General features: G+C 33.0%; 1 protein-coding gene across 1 annotated transcript in view; it reads left to right on the top strand.

Annotated features, from left to right (window-relative positions):
- SNTG1 (syntrophin gamma 1) overlaps nt 1–18,266 on the top strand; it is a 948,474-nt gene that overhangs the window by 772,712 nt on the left and 157,496 nt on the right. The window contains exon 12 of the mRNA XM_013047405.2: nt 10,706–10,744. Within this exon, the coding sequence (XP_012902859.1) occupies nt 10,706–10,744 (39 nt within the window). The remainder of the gene's footprint in view (nt 1–10,705; nt 10,745–18,266) is intronic.

Here is an 18,266-nt window from a genome sequence, read left to right as displayed (position 1 = left end):
AGACCCTCAAATCTATGGTCAACTAATCTTCGACAAAGCAGGAAAGAATGTCCAATGGAAAAAAGACAGCCTCTTCAATAAATGGTGCTGGGAAAATTGGACAGCCACATGCAGAAAAATGAAATTGGACCATTTCCTTACACCACACACAAAAATAGACTCAAAATGGATGAAGGACCTCAATGTACGAAAGGAAAGGAATCCATCAAAATCCTTGAGGAGAACACGGGCAGCAACCTCTTCGACCTCTGCCGCAGCAACATCTTCCTAGGAACAACGCAAAAGGCAAGGGAAGCAAGGGCAAAAATGAACTATTGGGATTTCATCAAGATCAAAAGCTTTTGCACAGCAAAGGAAACAGTTAACAAAATCAAAAGACAACTGACAGAATGGGAGAAGATATTTGCAAACGACATATCAGATAAAGGACTAGTGTCCAGAATCTATAAAGAACTTAGCAAACTCAACACCCAAAGAACAAATAATCCAATCAAGAAATGGGCAGAAGACATGAACAGACATTTCTGCAAAGAAGACATCCAGATGGCCAACAGACACATGAAAAAGTGCTCCATATCACTCGGCATCAGGGAAATACAAATCAAAACCACAATGGGATATCACCTCACACCAGTCAGAATGGCTAAAATCAACAAGTCAGGAAATGACAGATGCTGGCGAGGATGCGGAGAAAGGGGAACCCTCCTACACTGTTGGTGGGAATGCAAGCTGGTGCAGCCACTCTGGAAAACAGCATGGAGGTTCCTCAAAATGTTGAAAATAGAACTGCCCTATGACCCAGCAATTGCACTATTGGGTATTTACCCTAAAGATACAAATGTAGTGATCCAAAGGGACACATGCACCCGAATGTTTATAGCAGCAATGTCCACAATAGCCAAACTATGGAAAGAACCTAGATGTCCATCAACAGATGAATGGATCAAGAAGATGTGGTATATATACACAATGGAATACTATGCAGCCATCAAAAGAAATGAAATCTTGCCATTTGCAACAACATGGATGGAACTAGAGCGTATCATGCTTAGCGAAATAAGTCAAGCAGAGAAAGACAACTATCATATGATCTCCCTGATATGAGGAAGTGGTGATGCAACATGGAGGCTTAAGTGGGTAGGAGAATAAATGAAACAAGATGGGATTGGGAGGGAGACAAACCATAAGTGACTCTTAATCTCACAAAACAAACTGAGGGTTGCTGGGGGGAGGGGGTTTGGGAGAAGGGGGTGGGATTATGGACATTGGGGAGGGTATGTGATTTGGTGAGTGCTGTGAAGTGTGTAAACCTGGTGATTCACAGACCTGTACCCCTGGGGATAAAAATATATGTTTATAAAAAATAAAAAAAAAAAAAATGAAGCAAAAATCCTCTTTCTGCAAGAGTGTATCTATATTACTTGACTTTTATATTTCTTGGGCCAATTGTTTTCTAGAAAATCAAATACAAAACCTCATTTGCCATTTGAAGTATTAGTGTTGGTAGAAAAATGTATTTTAAAATGTCCTCTCATTTGTTTTTAATTTTAGATTTTTATTAAAGTGCAGAAGAAAATAACATGAACATTTATTGTAGTAATAGCATATATATTGCTAGTGTTTTTATTAGCTTATTACTATATATGCATTAAAATATGTGTATTTCTGTTCACATATATAAAATAAAATTACCATTCTCCTGTGTAGATGATATTATTCTTTGTTCAATTAAGATTTAATCATGAACATTTTCCCATGATACTAATTATATTTTGAGATTACTTACTTCTAATGGACTAATAGGGTCTTAATTTTGCATGTATGATAATTAATAAATGGATGTTATTACGTAACATATAAATAATTTAAAATATATCATTAAATAATAGTGCACTATGGATTTTTGGGGCATACATATTAATCAGTTAAGACACTGCTGGTTATACCTTAATATAAGTATCTAGAAAAATAATAAAATAATAATGAACTTTTTTTAGTTTGCAAACCAAGAATATGTCTTACTCATATCAGTTGGATCAAGGCTGGGTTGAAAGTTTGTAGGATTCTGTTTACTTTGTTTACTTCTTTCTTTTTTTTTTCCCCTTTCTCAGTGCTATAGCCCATCAGGCCTTTGAGCTGAGAGTACAGTCTATTCCTGGGAGCTCTCCTTAGCTGACTCTGAATTCTCTTTGCTTAACTCTCAGCATAGCAAATTTCTAAAACTGTTGTCTTCTTTTGCATAATTTTCAGATTAATATTTTTAACCTTTCATCCTGCCTCAATTCAGAACTCAGCAAATACCTTGAGGTGAAAACCAATTTTGTGTTCAAAGCCCTACACATCAAAAATGCTGCCAATATTATCCTATGAGTAAAATACATTCTCTGCTTATTTCTCTGTCTGGGAAAATTATGCTTCTCACACTCTTCCAGTGCCAGTCCAGTGTTTTCAGAAGGCCAGCTCACCACTGTGTGCTCATCTGTCTTAGACCTTACCTATGCACACCCTTGTGACAGCAGGTGTTCTCACATGCCTTCAAACAAATGCTTTTAGTCAGTTCACAGCTCCCTTCTAGTTTTTATCAACAGGGAGGAAGTTGTGCTTCATGCTTTCTCATTCTATTTAGGAGCCTAATAGTTTTGCTTTCTTTCTTAAATATGTCTCATTAAATATGGACTGCATAGGCTAGTGGGTGATCCATTGTTCTTGAAGTAATTAACCACTTGCTCCACTATTGCTCTCTGTTAAAACTTAAAATGCAACTTTATCATTAACTCAGTATACACATTTTAGATTCAATTATTTTTATTATTATATTTTATTTACATATTATATTTTATTAGTACATTTATTATTCAGCATTTTTTATTCAATTAATTATCCGCTAAAAGTCATTGGCTCATTTAATTTTGCAGTGGCAAAACCCTGTTTTAATTACTGTAATTCTACATGCTCTTAAAATTCTAAATGCATTTGAATAGCCTTGGAGATTAACCTTAAATACCCTCCAGTATATTTGACCATTTATTCCTGATGGACCCATAGAAGTCTAAATACAGTTGTATTTAAATAATATCACCAGAAATTTTAATTTGGAAGAGATTTGACACTCAGGAATGGATTTACATAATCTACCTATTTCATATCAAGTTAATTGTTATGAATTTTATTCTTCTTAGGTTCATCAAAAGCATTTTGTTCCATTTCTGTATTTATTTTTTTCCAAGCTGAAGAAGACTACTGATTTGGATAAACATACATGGTATTCATACACCTTAAAATCTAAGTCATTTTTGTCTAATTATCTTGGATTTTTTTATGCAATAATGACATATGCATTCTGCTCTTTTTAATAGTCACATTTTCCATTCTGTTTTTCCCCATATTATCTGGGCTATAATTTTTAATGCCACTGTTAAATAATAATGATAAGGATTATTTTTTGTTAAATCAATTTCATATGTTTAATTCTTATCATGATATTTATTAATTTGAAATAAATGATTCTATATAATGTAAAAAGATTATTATTTTCTTATTTTACTTATTCTATTTCCTTTACCATTCTTTTATAAAGATTGGAATTGCATTTTAAAAAATAATTTTGCATATCTATTTATGAGACTAAATTATTTTCCTTCTTTAATAATCATTCCTTAGATGTGTTTCCATAAATCATACCTGGCTTACAAATAGGTTTTTGTATGTAGTCCTCACTGTCTTTGAAATTTAAAGTAAATATTGAAATTTACATGTTGAAATTTGTCATAAAAATTAAATTTCCAGAATTTCTGATAAAGTTAAAAAAACATGTTACATTTTGGCAGAGCAAGTGTCAGTTCCTAATACCAACTTCTATCATTAGTCCAAAATAAATATTAATATAGTGATTTCCATTATTTTTAGCCTTTCTGTTAATTTTACTCATGTAGAAATCATTGGCAAAGTTGAAAAATGGGGTTCCTTCAATAGGTTACAAGTCTCTGTCATAAGTGTAGTTATAAGATTATACTAAGAAAGAAGATTCAATCAGAACCTAGTTCAAGAAGTTACATATTTTCACATCACAAATGAAAGCCTCACGGCAAGCCCTGGCGATAAGCTTCAGAGTACCACCAACAGAAGGAACACTGGCATTATTTTGATTCAGATCTAGGATTGTCAATGAGCTTGAGAAGGTAGCAGAAGCATGCGATATTCCCCACAAGATAGTTAATGGTGATTGGTAATACTTGTTAGTTAGTTGGACACACTGCTAAGCTAAGGGAAGATAAAGGCAGTGCAATTAAGGGTTATGGTGATGTAGAAGTCAGTAAGCACATTGAATGAGAACAATGTATGAATTAGAGCCACAGGGAATACTAAAGAGAAAGCTACTGACCAATTCCAGTAGAGTTTTCAGAAAAATTTTTATGGTGCTTATGGTTCTTGATTATGTAATATAACACCACAGCCTTTGGTGTCAGACAGAACTAGACTATACCATATTCAGGATGAACTTAAAAGCTGTTTAATTTTTGTGCACCATAGGTAAACACACACACACACACACACACACACGCACACACAGACGACTAGAATCCTGCCAGGTGAAAAAGAAAAGAAAAGAGAGGGAGTGAGGATGGGTCATAGAGGGAAAGGGACAGGAGAGAAAATGTGCATGCACAAGCTAGCAGGTGATGTGACAGGGAGAGGGTATGTGAGAGAAGGCACCAGGTTTGTATCCAGGAGTTCCATATAGACAGAGTCCTAGTATACAGGTGATCCCCAAGAGAGGCAGGGACAAGATCACGGAGGGACTTGCATGGTATTTCATTCTACCAATTTGAGATTTGAATTTTTAAAATAGCGTCTTAGAAGTGTGGTATAAGCATTTTAGGTTATTGTTTTTATTAATCTCCCTTTTATCAAGAACATATAAAATTATAGAAATGTGAACCTTCATCTGTGATGTCCTTTTTTGTTACAATGAGAAATTGGAGAAAGAAATTCCCAAATCCCCTCTATAAATAAATGTATGCAGGTCACTTTTAAAAGTCAAGAAAAGCAGATGATAGGAAATCCTACTGAGAGGTACGACAATAATTTACTGGCTAAGCACTGTGCTCAGGTGCCATAAAATATTTTTTTAACAGAAGTCTATTTAAATCTCACGGTACTCAATATGCCATTTTTACTGATGCAGTAAACTCAATGTTGGAGATTCTTAGTATCTTAGCCACTTCAAAATTATAATTCAGTCTTTTTTGGGTAAATACTAAAATTCCGGGTCTCCTCTTCTCCCTTTCCTCCCCTTTTCCCTTCAGGAATAATGTATCACTTCAGCATTAGTCTCTGGAAACTCTTCTGTGCAGTCCGTACCATGCACTCTGAATGTCATGCTTTGTCCCTGACGCACTTCCCGTTGTGTGTGATCCTACCAGTATCTTCAGCTCACATGTCATGAAGCTCCCTTTTGTCTTCCAGCACTGCTATTATTTTCTCATCAACCTAGCACTCATGAGAAATCTTGGATTCTGTTCTTCAGATTAAAACACTTCCTCTAGCTATAGCTATTCTATCATTTTGAAGCCATGCTTAATAACAGGATTCTATGGAATTGAAGAAGAGAGTCCAAAGCTCTCCACTGGGATGTCACAAACTAATTTGTGCTTTCTATGTCTACTTCCTCAAAACTTGGCCTCCCATGCCCCAACCTATCCCCTCCTCTCTTTATCTCTCTCTCCATGCTTTTGTCTCAATCTGGAAATTATTCTTCCTGGGAGATGAGAACTTGCTATTAATCCTCAAGCATTCCTTCCAACTCTCATGTATAGTATTAACTCCATGTTTTGAAACCATTAGAATTCCTATAGACATTCAAAGTTAATAATCTAGAAATTTATTTTCTTTAGAAGTAATTTGCTTTCAATACTAAGTTAACCTCAGAGAATTTGATTCTTTGTTTTGAGATATCCTGTCTTTTCATCTGTTCAGCAAACATTGATTGAATACCCACTAAGACCTAGACAATCTTTTTCATGTAAGAAGTAATATATGGAATAAAACAAAAGTCTGAAATTTCTCTAAAGGGGGGAGCAAGCAGATCATAATACAAAACATAAAATAAACAGTATTTCACAATGCTAAGTGATATGGAAAGAAAGAAATTTAAAGAAGGCCATTTATAATGGGGCACTATTTTAGATCTTTATTCTGCTATTTCTAAGCCTAGAGGTTTATGAAGAAATATCAACTTTCTTTTTCATAGCATGGTAACTTTAAAAGGATTCATTTGTTTTCTTTTGGTCCTTTCACCTATTTTAATGAAAAAATTTGTTCAGGTACCTATCTGTTTATCTCAATTTAAAATTACTCAATACATTCCCTAGTTAGGCCATATGAACACAGATTAACTAGGAAATCTTTGCAGCTCTCCATGGATTGTCTGCATTGTAAAAACATTGTATGCTATAAATGATGCATGTGTTTGTGCTGTAAACCTGAAAATATCTGTCTCTCCCATTTATTTTGAAGTACTGCCTTTTTTTTTATTTAGAAGGAAATGTTCCAGTGTTATTCTAGAAAAAATAGAAATTAAAGTACTATATTTTGTTTTCTTGAACAAATCTGAAAGAGCTTATTTAAGCATATATGATAGCATAGGTTTGATTTTGAATAACAATTTTTATTGAATGTCATTGTTAGTAGGTACTACACAAAGAAATGCCATTTGTTTAACCTCAGCCATGAATTTTATGTCATTTGCAAAACTAAAATCACATATTGTGGGAACTAAAAGATAGGAGAAGGTAGAATTTCCATTCTCAAAGAGACTTCAGCAACTTAGGAATCAAAGCTAATTCCAGAAATTACCCACTGAATTGGGCCTTATCATACAATTGCACAATAAAACAAAAATAAGTTGATATTTGATTTTTAAATATTTGAATTTCATACCATACTTTTATAAAACTTATGTTCTCAAATAAAATAAGAAATTATCATCACCTAGATTTTGTTTCCTTCGAGTAGGTCACACCATCCTGAATCTAGGCATCGTCTTTCAAATATGTAGAAGTCATTAAATCAATTCACATGTTTGTGAATAACTGTGGCATAAAACTTCTTGGACATGCAAATCCTCCATCTTTGGAGGTGGAGGCAACAATATTGGCATCAATATTGTTCCACTTTCCATAGCACTCTCAGTCTCAGCTCATTTTGTTGTAGTTATCTTTTCTACAGGACCATCACGTTTTACTACCTGATGGAAGGCCAAATCAACTTTGTTTCTTTAGCCATTAAATTAATTTTCCTTCTTTTCTGGAACTCTCTATGAAGTTTTAAAGCATCTATGAATCTTCTAGAAGAGGCCACATAATTTTTATCAGATTTACAAAGAGGTATGTGATTAAAAATTATTTATAGAAAAACTTTGTTGTCTTTGAGGTAAGTATCTTTCCTTAAGGTTTCAACATAAATTCTAATTCTGTATTCATCTTCAAGGTAGAATATCTACATAAATAAAAGTCATCTGCTTGAGAGATTTGTTTATTCTTCTCTCCTTTCCTTCTTCCTTTCCTCTCTCCCTCCATTCTTCCATCTTTCTCCTTATCATTACTTTGTGAGTACTGATTCAAGAATTCTTCCTATTTTTATCAAGATGTGAGGGGGTCATGAAAAAAAATACACAATGCAAATTGTATCCTCTTATACTTCCACATAGACATTAATTATATTCCAAATTCTTAGCTTAAATCAACATGATGTTAAAACATCCAGTGTTTACAGATTTGTCTTTCTCTTTTGGAATAAAATCTTTAACATGGATTTCCTTCATCTGAATGCACTTTACTTGATAGTTGTCAATGTCACTTAAGGTTCTTATAGAATGACATGTTAGGCAATCATAGTCAAAATCATACTCTGCTTCCTTTACATCTTTGGGATTAATAGTTTAAGTAATCCCGCTCCATAAAGAGCTAGTTTGATGTATCTGTAATTATGTACTTTTGTCTCTTCAAGCCTTCATGTTCAGACACTGACTCTTTTTGTTCAATATTATATTAATTTTTCAGCTTTGCATAATACAAATTACTGGTTCTGATAACACATTATTAACATTGGTTTCTAACAAAAGCATCTTTTGAACAAATTTTAACTTTCCTTATTTGAAGAGCAGTCTAAAATTATGCAGAGAATTTAGGATTTCCATTATTTGGAATTAATATTGTTGCCAAAAGAAGACAGTTTTTAAAACTTTGCTCTATGAGTACATTTAAGAATATATTATAGTTTGATATTTTATTACTTTTAATAAATCAAACATTATTTCAACCATACAACATATAGCTTTATTTTTAAAAATAAGGTTAAATTGTCATTAATGTTTCCAATACTTTTATCTTATCAAGCTATTTTATTGATATGATTTCTTTTAACTACTAAATGAGTAATTTAAAACAAAGTACTTCTAGCATTTAGCATTTTCTATGTTGAGTGTTTATTTATAATTTAGGTTTCCTAGAATATGCTTGTAAATGTTAAATAGGCATACTGTTTCCAACTGATAAAGACTTTCACATCTGAGGAGACTTCAACTAATTCCTTATTCCTCTGACTGTGGCATGCCTGCAAATGATTCTCTGGAGGTAAATGGTGGGCAACCTATATTCTGGAACCCAGCCTGGTTCACATATGGTTGTCACTCATTTGGTACTTGCATATATAAACCCTAAAGTTGCCAAGAAAACTGAAAGGCATTTGCAAAAGACATCTTTGCTTAGCTTCTTTAAAGCATTCTCATTGTTGGAATGCCTGGGTGCTCAGTCAGTTAAGCGTCTGCCTTCAGCTCTGGCCATGATCTCAGGGTCCTTGGATTGAGTACTACATCACATGGAGCTCCCTGCTCAGCATGGAGCCTGCTTCTCCATCTCCCTCTGCCTGATACTCCCTCTGCTTTTGCTCTTTTTCCCTCCCTCTCTCTCTGTCTCAAATACATACATACATATATACATACATACATATGTACATTATCATTGTCTTCAAAGGAAATCCTAACTTCTTTTATATTAGTTTTATATATTATTATTTATTATATTAATAATAGTCATCACTTATTAAGCTCTAACTTCATGATATTTATTTTTTCATTAGTTTTTCCAACAAATACATGTGATTAATATTGTTAAGGACATTTTACAAAAGATGGAGATTAGACACAAAATAATTAATAACTGTCTAATGATATTTAACAACAGTTACAGCTGAATTTCAAACGCAGGTCTCTATGACTGCAAAACTTTACAATGTTATTATGCATCTACATTGTGGCTCCTGTGTTGCACTTAAGTTCATTCCACACTGAAGCCACTTGGACTCTTCAGATTCTGAAAACTAGTCTCATTATGCTATTGTCTCAGCTTGGAATGACTTTTGTTTTCATGTTTCAGCACTTCGAGCTAGATAGTTCATGCTGGAAGACAAGGGTCCATACAAAATATAGCTAGAATTTTACAATTTTTTATAATAATCCATAAGAACTAGCAAGAAGCATAGTTCCACAAAGTATTCAATATGAATTTTTTTTTATTGATTAAGAAAAGGTGTTTAGGAAGCCGTTTTTTCTGTCCATGTCTCTAGACTATACTGATTTTAGTTTAAGATGCCAATAGTTTTAGAGGTTTCTTAAATAGATTCCTCATCAAAGCAAGAACTATTTTGCAATTACTATAGCAGTATAAGAAAGATATATGTTTTTTGTACATGTACCTGCTGAAATCATATAAATCTTCTAAAGTTTTTTTTTATATATTTTAAATGACACACAGTTTGCCAGAAAGTATTTTCTTGCACACAATTTAATGATTCTCTAATTTTATGCATCATATCAATTAAATTTCCTGTTATTTACACATTTGTCAGTAAGACAAAAGGAAACAAAACTAACAAAGAAGGAAAAATAAAATAATTCAATAAAACAATTTCTAAGTGGAAACAGTCTGTAATTAGGGTAGTGTATGGTTATACTGCACAGAGTTAGCAGTCTTTAAGTTCTCCAGAAAATCAATGAAAAATAAAAATTGATTTAATGAGTAAAGATTCTGTTGAACAAAGACTTTGTGTGTTATAAGGTCATTTGTCTAAATATGATATTCATTTTTCAGTTGGATTTTGAAATTTGTTTATATGAAAGAGTAAATCCTTTCTCTGAAGATTTATTTTAAGTTGTTTTGAAATGTTAATCATTAAATTATCTTAAAGTAAATGTTATACTTTATTTAGGGTCCTGAGTGAAAATATTTTGACACACATACTTTATCTTTTAGTGTTGGAGTATTATATTTCTCCTATTCTCTTCAGTGTTAAAATACATTTAATATAATATTTCAAACTGAAAAAATAAACTACAAAAAGTTACTCTTTATTTTCCATAGATTGTCATTTAACATTATATGGAAGCAGAGGCTTTTCATTTCTCATAAATGAGAAAATTGTTAGATGAAAATCTTTCAAAATGTTTACATGTCAAATTTGGAATACTTTTGATAATCAAAATTTCAAAAACATTGTAATTAGTGTTTGACATGCAGTGATTTTAATATGTCAATTTAGAATATCAGTATATATTAACTCACTTAAAATAGATTCTTCTAAAATTTGGTAGCTCTCGTGTAACTTTATGTTTATTGTTCTCACATTTATTATTTATTTATTGTTGCAGATTAAAAAAATCAACAGAAATTTTCCTGTAAACCAGCAGGTAAGATTGAAAAGTACTTGGAGAGACATATCATGCATTTTTTTCATTGTATCTATTATAGAAAATAATCTTGATTGCACTTAATATTTACATGGTAATAATTGGCACTATCATTTGCTCTCCAGGAAAATACATACTTTATTAGATTTCTTTCATATTATGTGATATATCTGTTTCTCTAATCATATTAAAAGCAGTTTTAAAAAATATTTTATCTAAGTAAACTACGTCAAAACTATTTTCAACAAAAAACATATATTTATTTAAATATAATATTGAAGACATAAGATAGTTTGACTGTATCTTAACATGTGGGAAACCAATTTTTTTAATTTTAATTCAAGTTAATTAACATATAATGTATTATTTATTTCAGGGATAGAATCTAGTAATTCATCAGTTGCTTAAAACCCTCAGTGCTCATTAAATCAAGTGTCCTCCGTAATGTCTTTCACCCAGTCACCCCATCTCCTGACCTAGCAAACCTTAGTTTGTTCCCTATAGTCAAGAGTTTGTCTCTCTCCATTTTTATCTCATTTTATTTTTTCTTCCCTTCTCCTATCTTCATCTGTTTTGTTTCTTAAATTCCACATTTGAGTGAAATCATATGGTATTCATCTTTCTCTGACTGACTTATTTCATTTAGCATATACACTCTAGTTCCATCCACATTGTTGCAAATGGCAAAATTTCATTCCTTTTGATGGTTGAGTAATATTTCATAGTACACAACCCCCCCCATATCTTCTTTATCCATTCACCCATTAATGGACATAGGGCTCTTTCCATAGTTTGGCTATTTTAGACACTGCTGCTAGGAGCATTGGTGGCCATGTACTCCTTCAAATCACTATTTTTGTATAGGAGATCTATGTTTAATTGATCTAAAAGTTAGAAGGAATTTTCAAAATTAGGTGAAGGTATTTTACATGAATCTAAATGCATGTGTAGAATGAAAGTGGTGTCTGATTAATCTAGCCAAGAATCTAGTTGATTTATTAGACTATTGATTATAGAATAAAATAATTGATTATAGAAAATAATAATTCTACTTATAATTTTATTAAGCTGAGCTTAACTTTTACTTTGCCTCATAAACATTATAAAAACATTTGTTTGAATGAGGAAAGTAAGTATAGGCTCAGTTTTGGACTCACTCAAGTCAGCAGTGTGTGAGGTTTGTGTGATGATAGAGAAGCAAAGGCCAGCCATGCATTTCTTACCCTTGACATCAGCCTCAATGTGTAAAAATTGATCAAGATCTAAACATCTAAACTATCTATTTATAAATAGTAGACAAGTTACAAATTAATTTCAATGATAAAAATTTTAAATAACTCTCTTATGAAAACTACGTTACTTTTATCATCTAAACCTCAGTTCCTTCATTGGTAATATTTTTAAAGTGCAACTACCTTACATGTTTATTTTTGAAGATTAAATAACAAATGTGAAATACTTGATATATATGCCATTATTACCATTAATGTGTTAAAATTTTAAATTTTCTTTTTAGAATAAATAATTTATATTATTGCATAAATTATATTATTAATGGTGCCACTAGCCCATACAAGCCCACAAAGTTATGGGTGACTGAAATACTAGTGAAAATAAATCTGGATAGCTCAGTATGTCTACAAAGCTGTGAACTATGTCTTTCCAGCCATAGGCATACCCCATTTCCTAGCCTCAGGTCCTCACACCTGAGTCATGCTGATATCTTAGGTGGATGTAGAAGTTAGAGAGATATATGTGCTGTGTGTCTCATCACATTCCACTGTGGTTATGTCTCATGCCTTTGTTTGTGGTGCAGAGATCAGGGCTCTATCCTAGAGCTACTGATACACTAGTTCTGTGATGATCCTTCGGAAAATCCATTGTGACTCCCATTCCATTCCAGATGCTTCTGATCCTAGTAGGATGTTACATAGGAAATACAGTTTAACAATTGTATAGAGCTATAGTGGATGGAAAATTCATTAATGAGAAATTATTAAAATAGAAAGGAGCATCAGCCTTTGAGGAAGGTTGTAAAGCCCTTCAGTAAACATAGTAATTTTATTGTCGGATACATAAAAATGTAGATTTGCTCATTTATGAAATTCTTGCCAAAAATATGAATGATGAATCTTTCTTTAAGAATGACTCCAATATCTATGTTACCAACCTTCCTTGCCCTTTCTAACCTCGACATGTGAAGAAGTATTAGTAATTAATGTAATTTATGTTGCTATAAATATTTCATAATTGTAATAACCCCACAGTATTCTTTATTTATGATGACAGCTACATTTGACACTTCCTACATTTTCCCTTCAATAACCTGCAGGATTCTTTGCCACCTCTTAATTTATCTAGGTTTTGAATAATAGTAAAGTAAATAAGAATCTGAAAAAACTTAAATATAGAGTAAATAATAAGAACTGTTTACTATTCCAACCCACACACATATAATAAATGTAAGTAAGTATTAGCATCCATAGCTTTTTATTTTCTAGCTTTTTAATATTATTATACCAAAATTTTATTTGAAATCTCTTAGCATCTCACATTTTTAAAAATCATAATGAATTCTTTTTGGCATTTTAACAACTGAAAGCAAGAGTTAATAGATTTTTACCTTACTATTTTCTATCATGGAAATGAAGACATCCAGGATATAGGATTTGTTTATAGTTCAATATTCATATTTCCACACCATTGGAAAACTTGCCTGCATAATTTGATAGCAATGCATTCGGAGACCAAGGTACATTCCCTATTTAATAAAATGTGAGTTACTTTAATGAATAAACATCTGAAAACACATATAATCTCATTTCTTCTCCAGATTTAGCATTCAAACAGGACTCTTGGACTAAACAACATTGTGTTGCTTTAATATCAAATTTTTTCTAACTTGATTTTCATGTAAAGTTTTCTGAAGCTTTGATTATAAATATACATGTTTATACATATGTTTTTGATTGAATAATTTAGGAATATGTCAAAATCGTCAAGTGTTATTAATGAAAATCAAGCCCCTTCATATCCCCGATGCTCTATGTCTGAAAATAAATAAATAAATAAAATAAAAGATGCCACCCACTTGAACAGAAGTCTTCTGCTTCCTATGGGATTCAGTTTTGAATTTGTGCTATCATATGGCACAGCTACCCCCAACCAGAACAAATTAGAATAAAATAAAACATAAAGGAGATTGGAGGATATTACTATTGTCTAATGGGCCAGTGTTAGAATTTAGCTCTGTAGGGACACTCCACAAACCAGGATGCATGAGACTTTCAGTAAATTACTCTCATGAAAGATTTAAATCCAAATGTTAAATTATTGATTAAATAGACCACTATAGGGGAAACCATAATTTAGAGATTAAAAAATTCAAAATCATTTTTTGAGGCATGGAGGGATAGACCAGAGGGAGAGAAAAGTTTAAACATGTTCCATGCTCAGCACAGAACTGATGTGGGGCTTAATCTCATGACTCTGAATCATGATCGATGCCGAAATCAAAAGTGGACATTTAAGTGACTGAGCCACCCAGGCTTCCCCCCAAAAATCCAAAACTATTTTAAATTATCATGTGCTCTTTAAGTAAAGGATTAAAAATTATAAGTCAAGAACAGGATATGGTGTTAAAATATATGGATTTTCAGAAGAATCAAATAGGAGTTAAAATTTTTTAAAAGAGCATATTTATTTATTTATTTATTTATTTTGATTTATTTTTTATTTTCAGTGTAACAGTATTCATTTTTTTGTACCACACCCAGTGCTCCATGCAATCCGTTCCCTCTGTAATACCCACCACCTGGTACCCCAACTTCCCACCACCACCCCTTCAAACCCCTCAGATTGTTTTTCAGAGTCCATAGTCTCTCATGGTTCACCTTCCCTTCCAATTTCTCCCAACTTCCTTCTCCTCTCTAACTCCCCATGTCCTCCATGCTATTTGTTATGCTCCACAAATAAGTGAAACCATATGATAATTGACTCTCTCTGCTTGACTTATTTCAGTCAGCATAATCTCTTCCAGTCCCGTCCATGTTGCTACAAAAGTTGGGTATTCGTCCTTTCTAATGGAGGCATAATACTCTATAGTGTACATGGACCACATCTTCCTTATCCATTCGTCCGTTGAAGGGCATCTTGGTTCATTCCACAGTTCGGCGACCATGGCCATTGCTGCTATAAACATTGGGGTACAGATGGCCCTTCTTTTCACTACATCTGTATCTTTGGGGTAAATACCCAGGAGTGCAATGGCAGGGTCATAGGGAAGTTCTATTTTTAATTTCTTGAGGAATCTCCACACTGTTCTCCAAAGAGGCTGCACCAACTTGCATTCCCAACAACAGTACAAGAGGGTTCCCCTTTCTCCACATCCCCTCCAACACATGTTGTTTCCTGTCTTGCTAATTTTGGCCATTCTAACTGGTGTGAGGTGGTATCTCAATGTAGTTTTAATTTGAATCTCCCTGATGGCAGGTGATGATGAACATTTTTTCATGTGTCTGATAACCATTCGTATGTCTTTATTGGAGAAGTGTCTGTCCATATCTTCTGCCCATTTTTTGATATGATTGTCTGTTTTGTGTGTGTTGAGTTTGAGAAGTTCATTGTAGATCCTGGATATCAACCTTTTGTCTGTACTGTTATTTGCAAATATCTTCTCCCATTCCGTGGGTTGCCTCTTTGTTTTCTTGACTGTTTACTTGGCTGTGCAGAAGCTTTTGATTTTGATGAAGTCCCAAAAGTTCATCTTCGCTTTTGTTTCCTTTGCCTTTGGAGACATATCTTGAAAGAAGTTGCTGTGGCTGATATCGAAGAGATTACTGCCTATGTTCTCCTCTAGGATTCTGATGGATTCCTGTCTCACATTGAGGTCTTTTATCCATTTTGAGTTTATCTTTGTGTACGGTGTAAGAGAATGGTCAAGTTTCATTCTTCTACATATAGCTGCCCAGTTTTCCCAGCACCATTTATTGAAGAGACTGTCTTTTTTCCACTGTATATTTTTTTGCTGTTTTGTCAAAGATTATTTGCCCATAGAGTTGAGGGTCCATATCTGAGCTCTCTACTCTGTTCCACTGGTCTATGTGTCTGTTTTTATGCCAGTACCATGCTGTCTTGGTGATCACAGCTTTGTAGTAAAGCTTGAAATCAGGCAACGTGATGCCCCCCCCTTTTATTTTTGTTTTTCAACATTTCTTTAGTGATTCAGGGTCTCTTCTGATTCCATACAAATTTTAATATTATTTGCTCCAGCTATTTGAAGAATACTGGTGGAATTTTGATCAGAATAGCATTAAAAGTATAGATTGCTCTAGGCAGTATAGACATTTTAACAATGCTTATTCTTCCGATCCAAGAGCATGGAATGGTCTTCCATCTTTTTGTATCTTCTTCAATTTCTTTCATGAGTGTTCTGTAGTTCAAAAGAGCATATTTAAAATTAAAATCAGTATGTGTGCTGCTGAAGTGAGCATTAAAATTAAAATCAATTAACCAATTGAATAATAGAATAGATGAAGATGAACTGAAAGGGAATGTAATCAGAATACAACACACACAGAAAAGGGTAAAAAAAATAAAAGTTAATGTAAGATATGAATTTTAGAATGAGAAACTGAAAAAAAAAAAGAAACTTCAGAAATACTGGAGAAAATGTATAAGGTCAATGTATTAAGAGAGACATGGCTGAGTTTCTGTGAGTCTTCAGATTAAAGAACTAAACTAACTCCTGAACATGGATTAAATAGAAATGAAATCACACCAACAAAGGATCTGAAACAAACTCAATATCCATCAGTGGAATAATTTGCAACCATTAAAAAGATAAACTAGTTCTGTTGGTACTAGTATAGAAGGCCATCCAAGAAAGTTTATTAAGTGGTAATAGTGAAGAGAAGAATAGGGAACAGAATAAGCCACTGTGTTTTAATAAATTAGTTGGAAAGATACATACACATGTTATTATTACAGAATTAAAAAAAAAAAATCTTGAGGAGTTATGTAAGAATCAGGTAAAGGTGTCGAATCTGAGAAGTATTACAGCCCAGTCTCCTTCCCGTTGGGAGGGTTCCATTCCCAAGTTCCTGTGCTTAAGTCTTATGCCTTTCCCTGGAGAACCCTCTCTTATCAATTTCCACTCATTTTGTTGATTTAAGTTCCCTATTCAGTTCCTGCAACAAGGAATTGCATTTTGTTTAGTTTTGTCTTGAGCTCAGGTGTGTATTAGCTCCATTGTTCCTGATACAAATTCTATTTTCTAATTCTGCATATAGATATCAGCTCAGACTACCTTATTTATTTGACTTCTTTTGGCTTTGGTCTTTACTATTGGAATAATTGGAAAATTTATGTGCTTGCCATTTAAGATGTATTTCTAAGATGTGTCAGGTTGAGCATCTTTATGTGACATCAGTTTATATTTTTAAGTGTCCGCCTTCAAATTTTGAATATGTTTCTATTTTCTTCCTATTTTTTTGTTAGTACTGCATTCTCAATACATGAAGGACATTTACCCCTTGTATTTCTGTGTGGCCTAAGTTAGCAAAAAAAAAAAAAGTATGTAGGGGCAGAGAGAGAGGGAGAGAGTGAATCTTAACCAGGCTCCACACCAAGTGTAGAGCCTGACAAGGGATTTGATTTCACAACCCTGAGATCATACCCTGAGCCAAAATCAAGAGTTGGACACTTAACTAACAAAGCCATCCAGGTGCCCCAGCAAAAAGCACTTTTGTGGCTCATAGGATTTCTATTGTACTTAGAAATATATATTTTTTTTAATTTAAAGGTTAAAAAAAGTAAAAAACGATCCACTGTTTATGTCTAGAAAATTTAAGTTTTTACTTTGACAGTTAAACAACAAGTTTTTATAAGACCCTGAGCATTTCTTTCTTACTGCATTTATCACATTTTGTGGTATTCTCTGTTAACCCATCTTCCTCCTCCCACCCCAAACTCAACTGTAAACTCCAGAAGATAAAGGTATTATTTCTTGTTCTACTCTTAGCTCCTAAAACAGTGCTGTACATATCAATCATCCTTCTGGGAGAGACCTCAAGGTAAAGATCTTTGGGAATGTCTTTAAATAACAAAGGAGATTAAATCTGAGTCTTCCTCAAAATTTAAAGCTTCCTTTTTTCAAAAAAGACTCTTAAAGAAAAATACAAGGTATAGACTAGAAGAAAATATCTGTGAATTTTATATCTAATAAAGAATTTACATCCAGAATATATTTTTAACAACTGAAAAGTGAATAGTTAGAAAAGAACTCAAAAAAAGAAAATGTGCCAAGATTTGAATAGACAGTTCACCAAAGATGTACCCAAATATCAAATAAGCACATGAAAAAATACTCAACCTCATAAGCCATAAAGAAAATGCAAATTAAAAACACAATGAAATACCACTACATATACACTGGAATGGTTAATTATAACTGGTCTTGCTAAGTATTGGCAAGGAGAAATTGGAATTGCTATATACAGCTGGTAGGAATATAAAATGGCAC

Source organism: Mustela putorius, unplaced genomic scaffold, assembly GCF_011764305.1.
Source record: "Mustela putorius furo isolate JIRA1106 unplaced genomic scaffold, ASM1176430v1.1 tig00000151_pilon_pilon_pilon, whole genome shotgun sequence".
In the NCBI taxonomy this organism is placed as follows: Eukaryota; Metazoa; Chordata; class Mammalia; order Carnivora; family Mustelidae; genus Mustela; species Mustela putorius.
The sequence above is the reverse complement of the archived record's forward strand: the minus strand, read 5'-3'. Positions and strand labels throughout refer to the sequence as shown.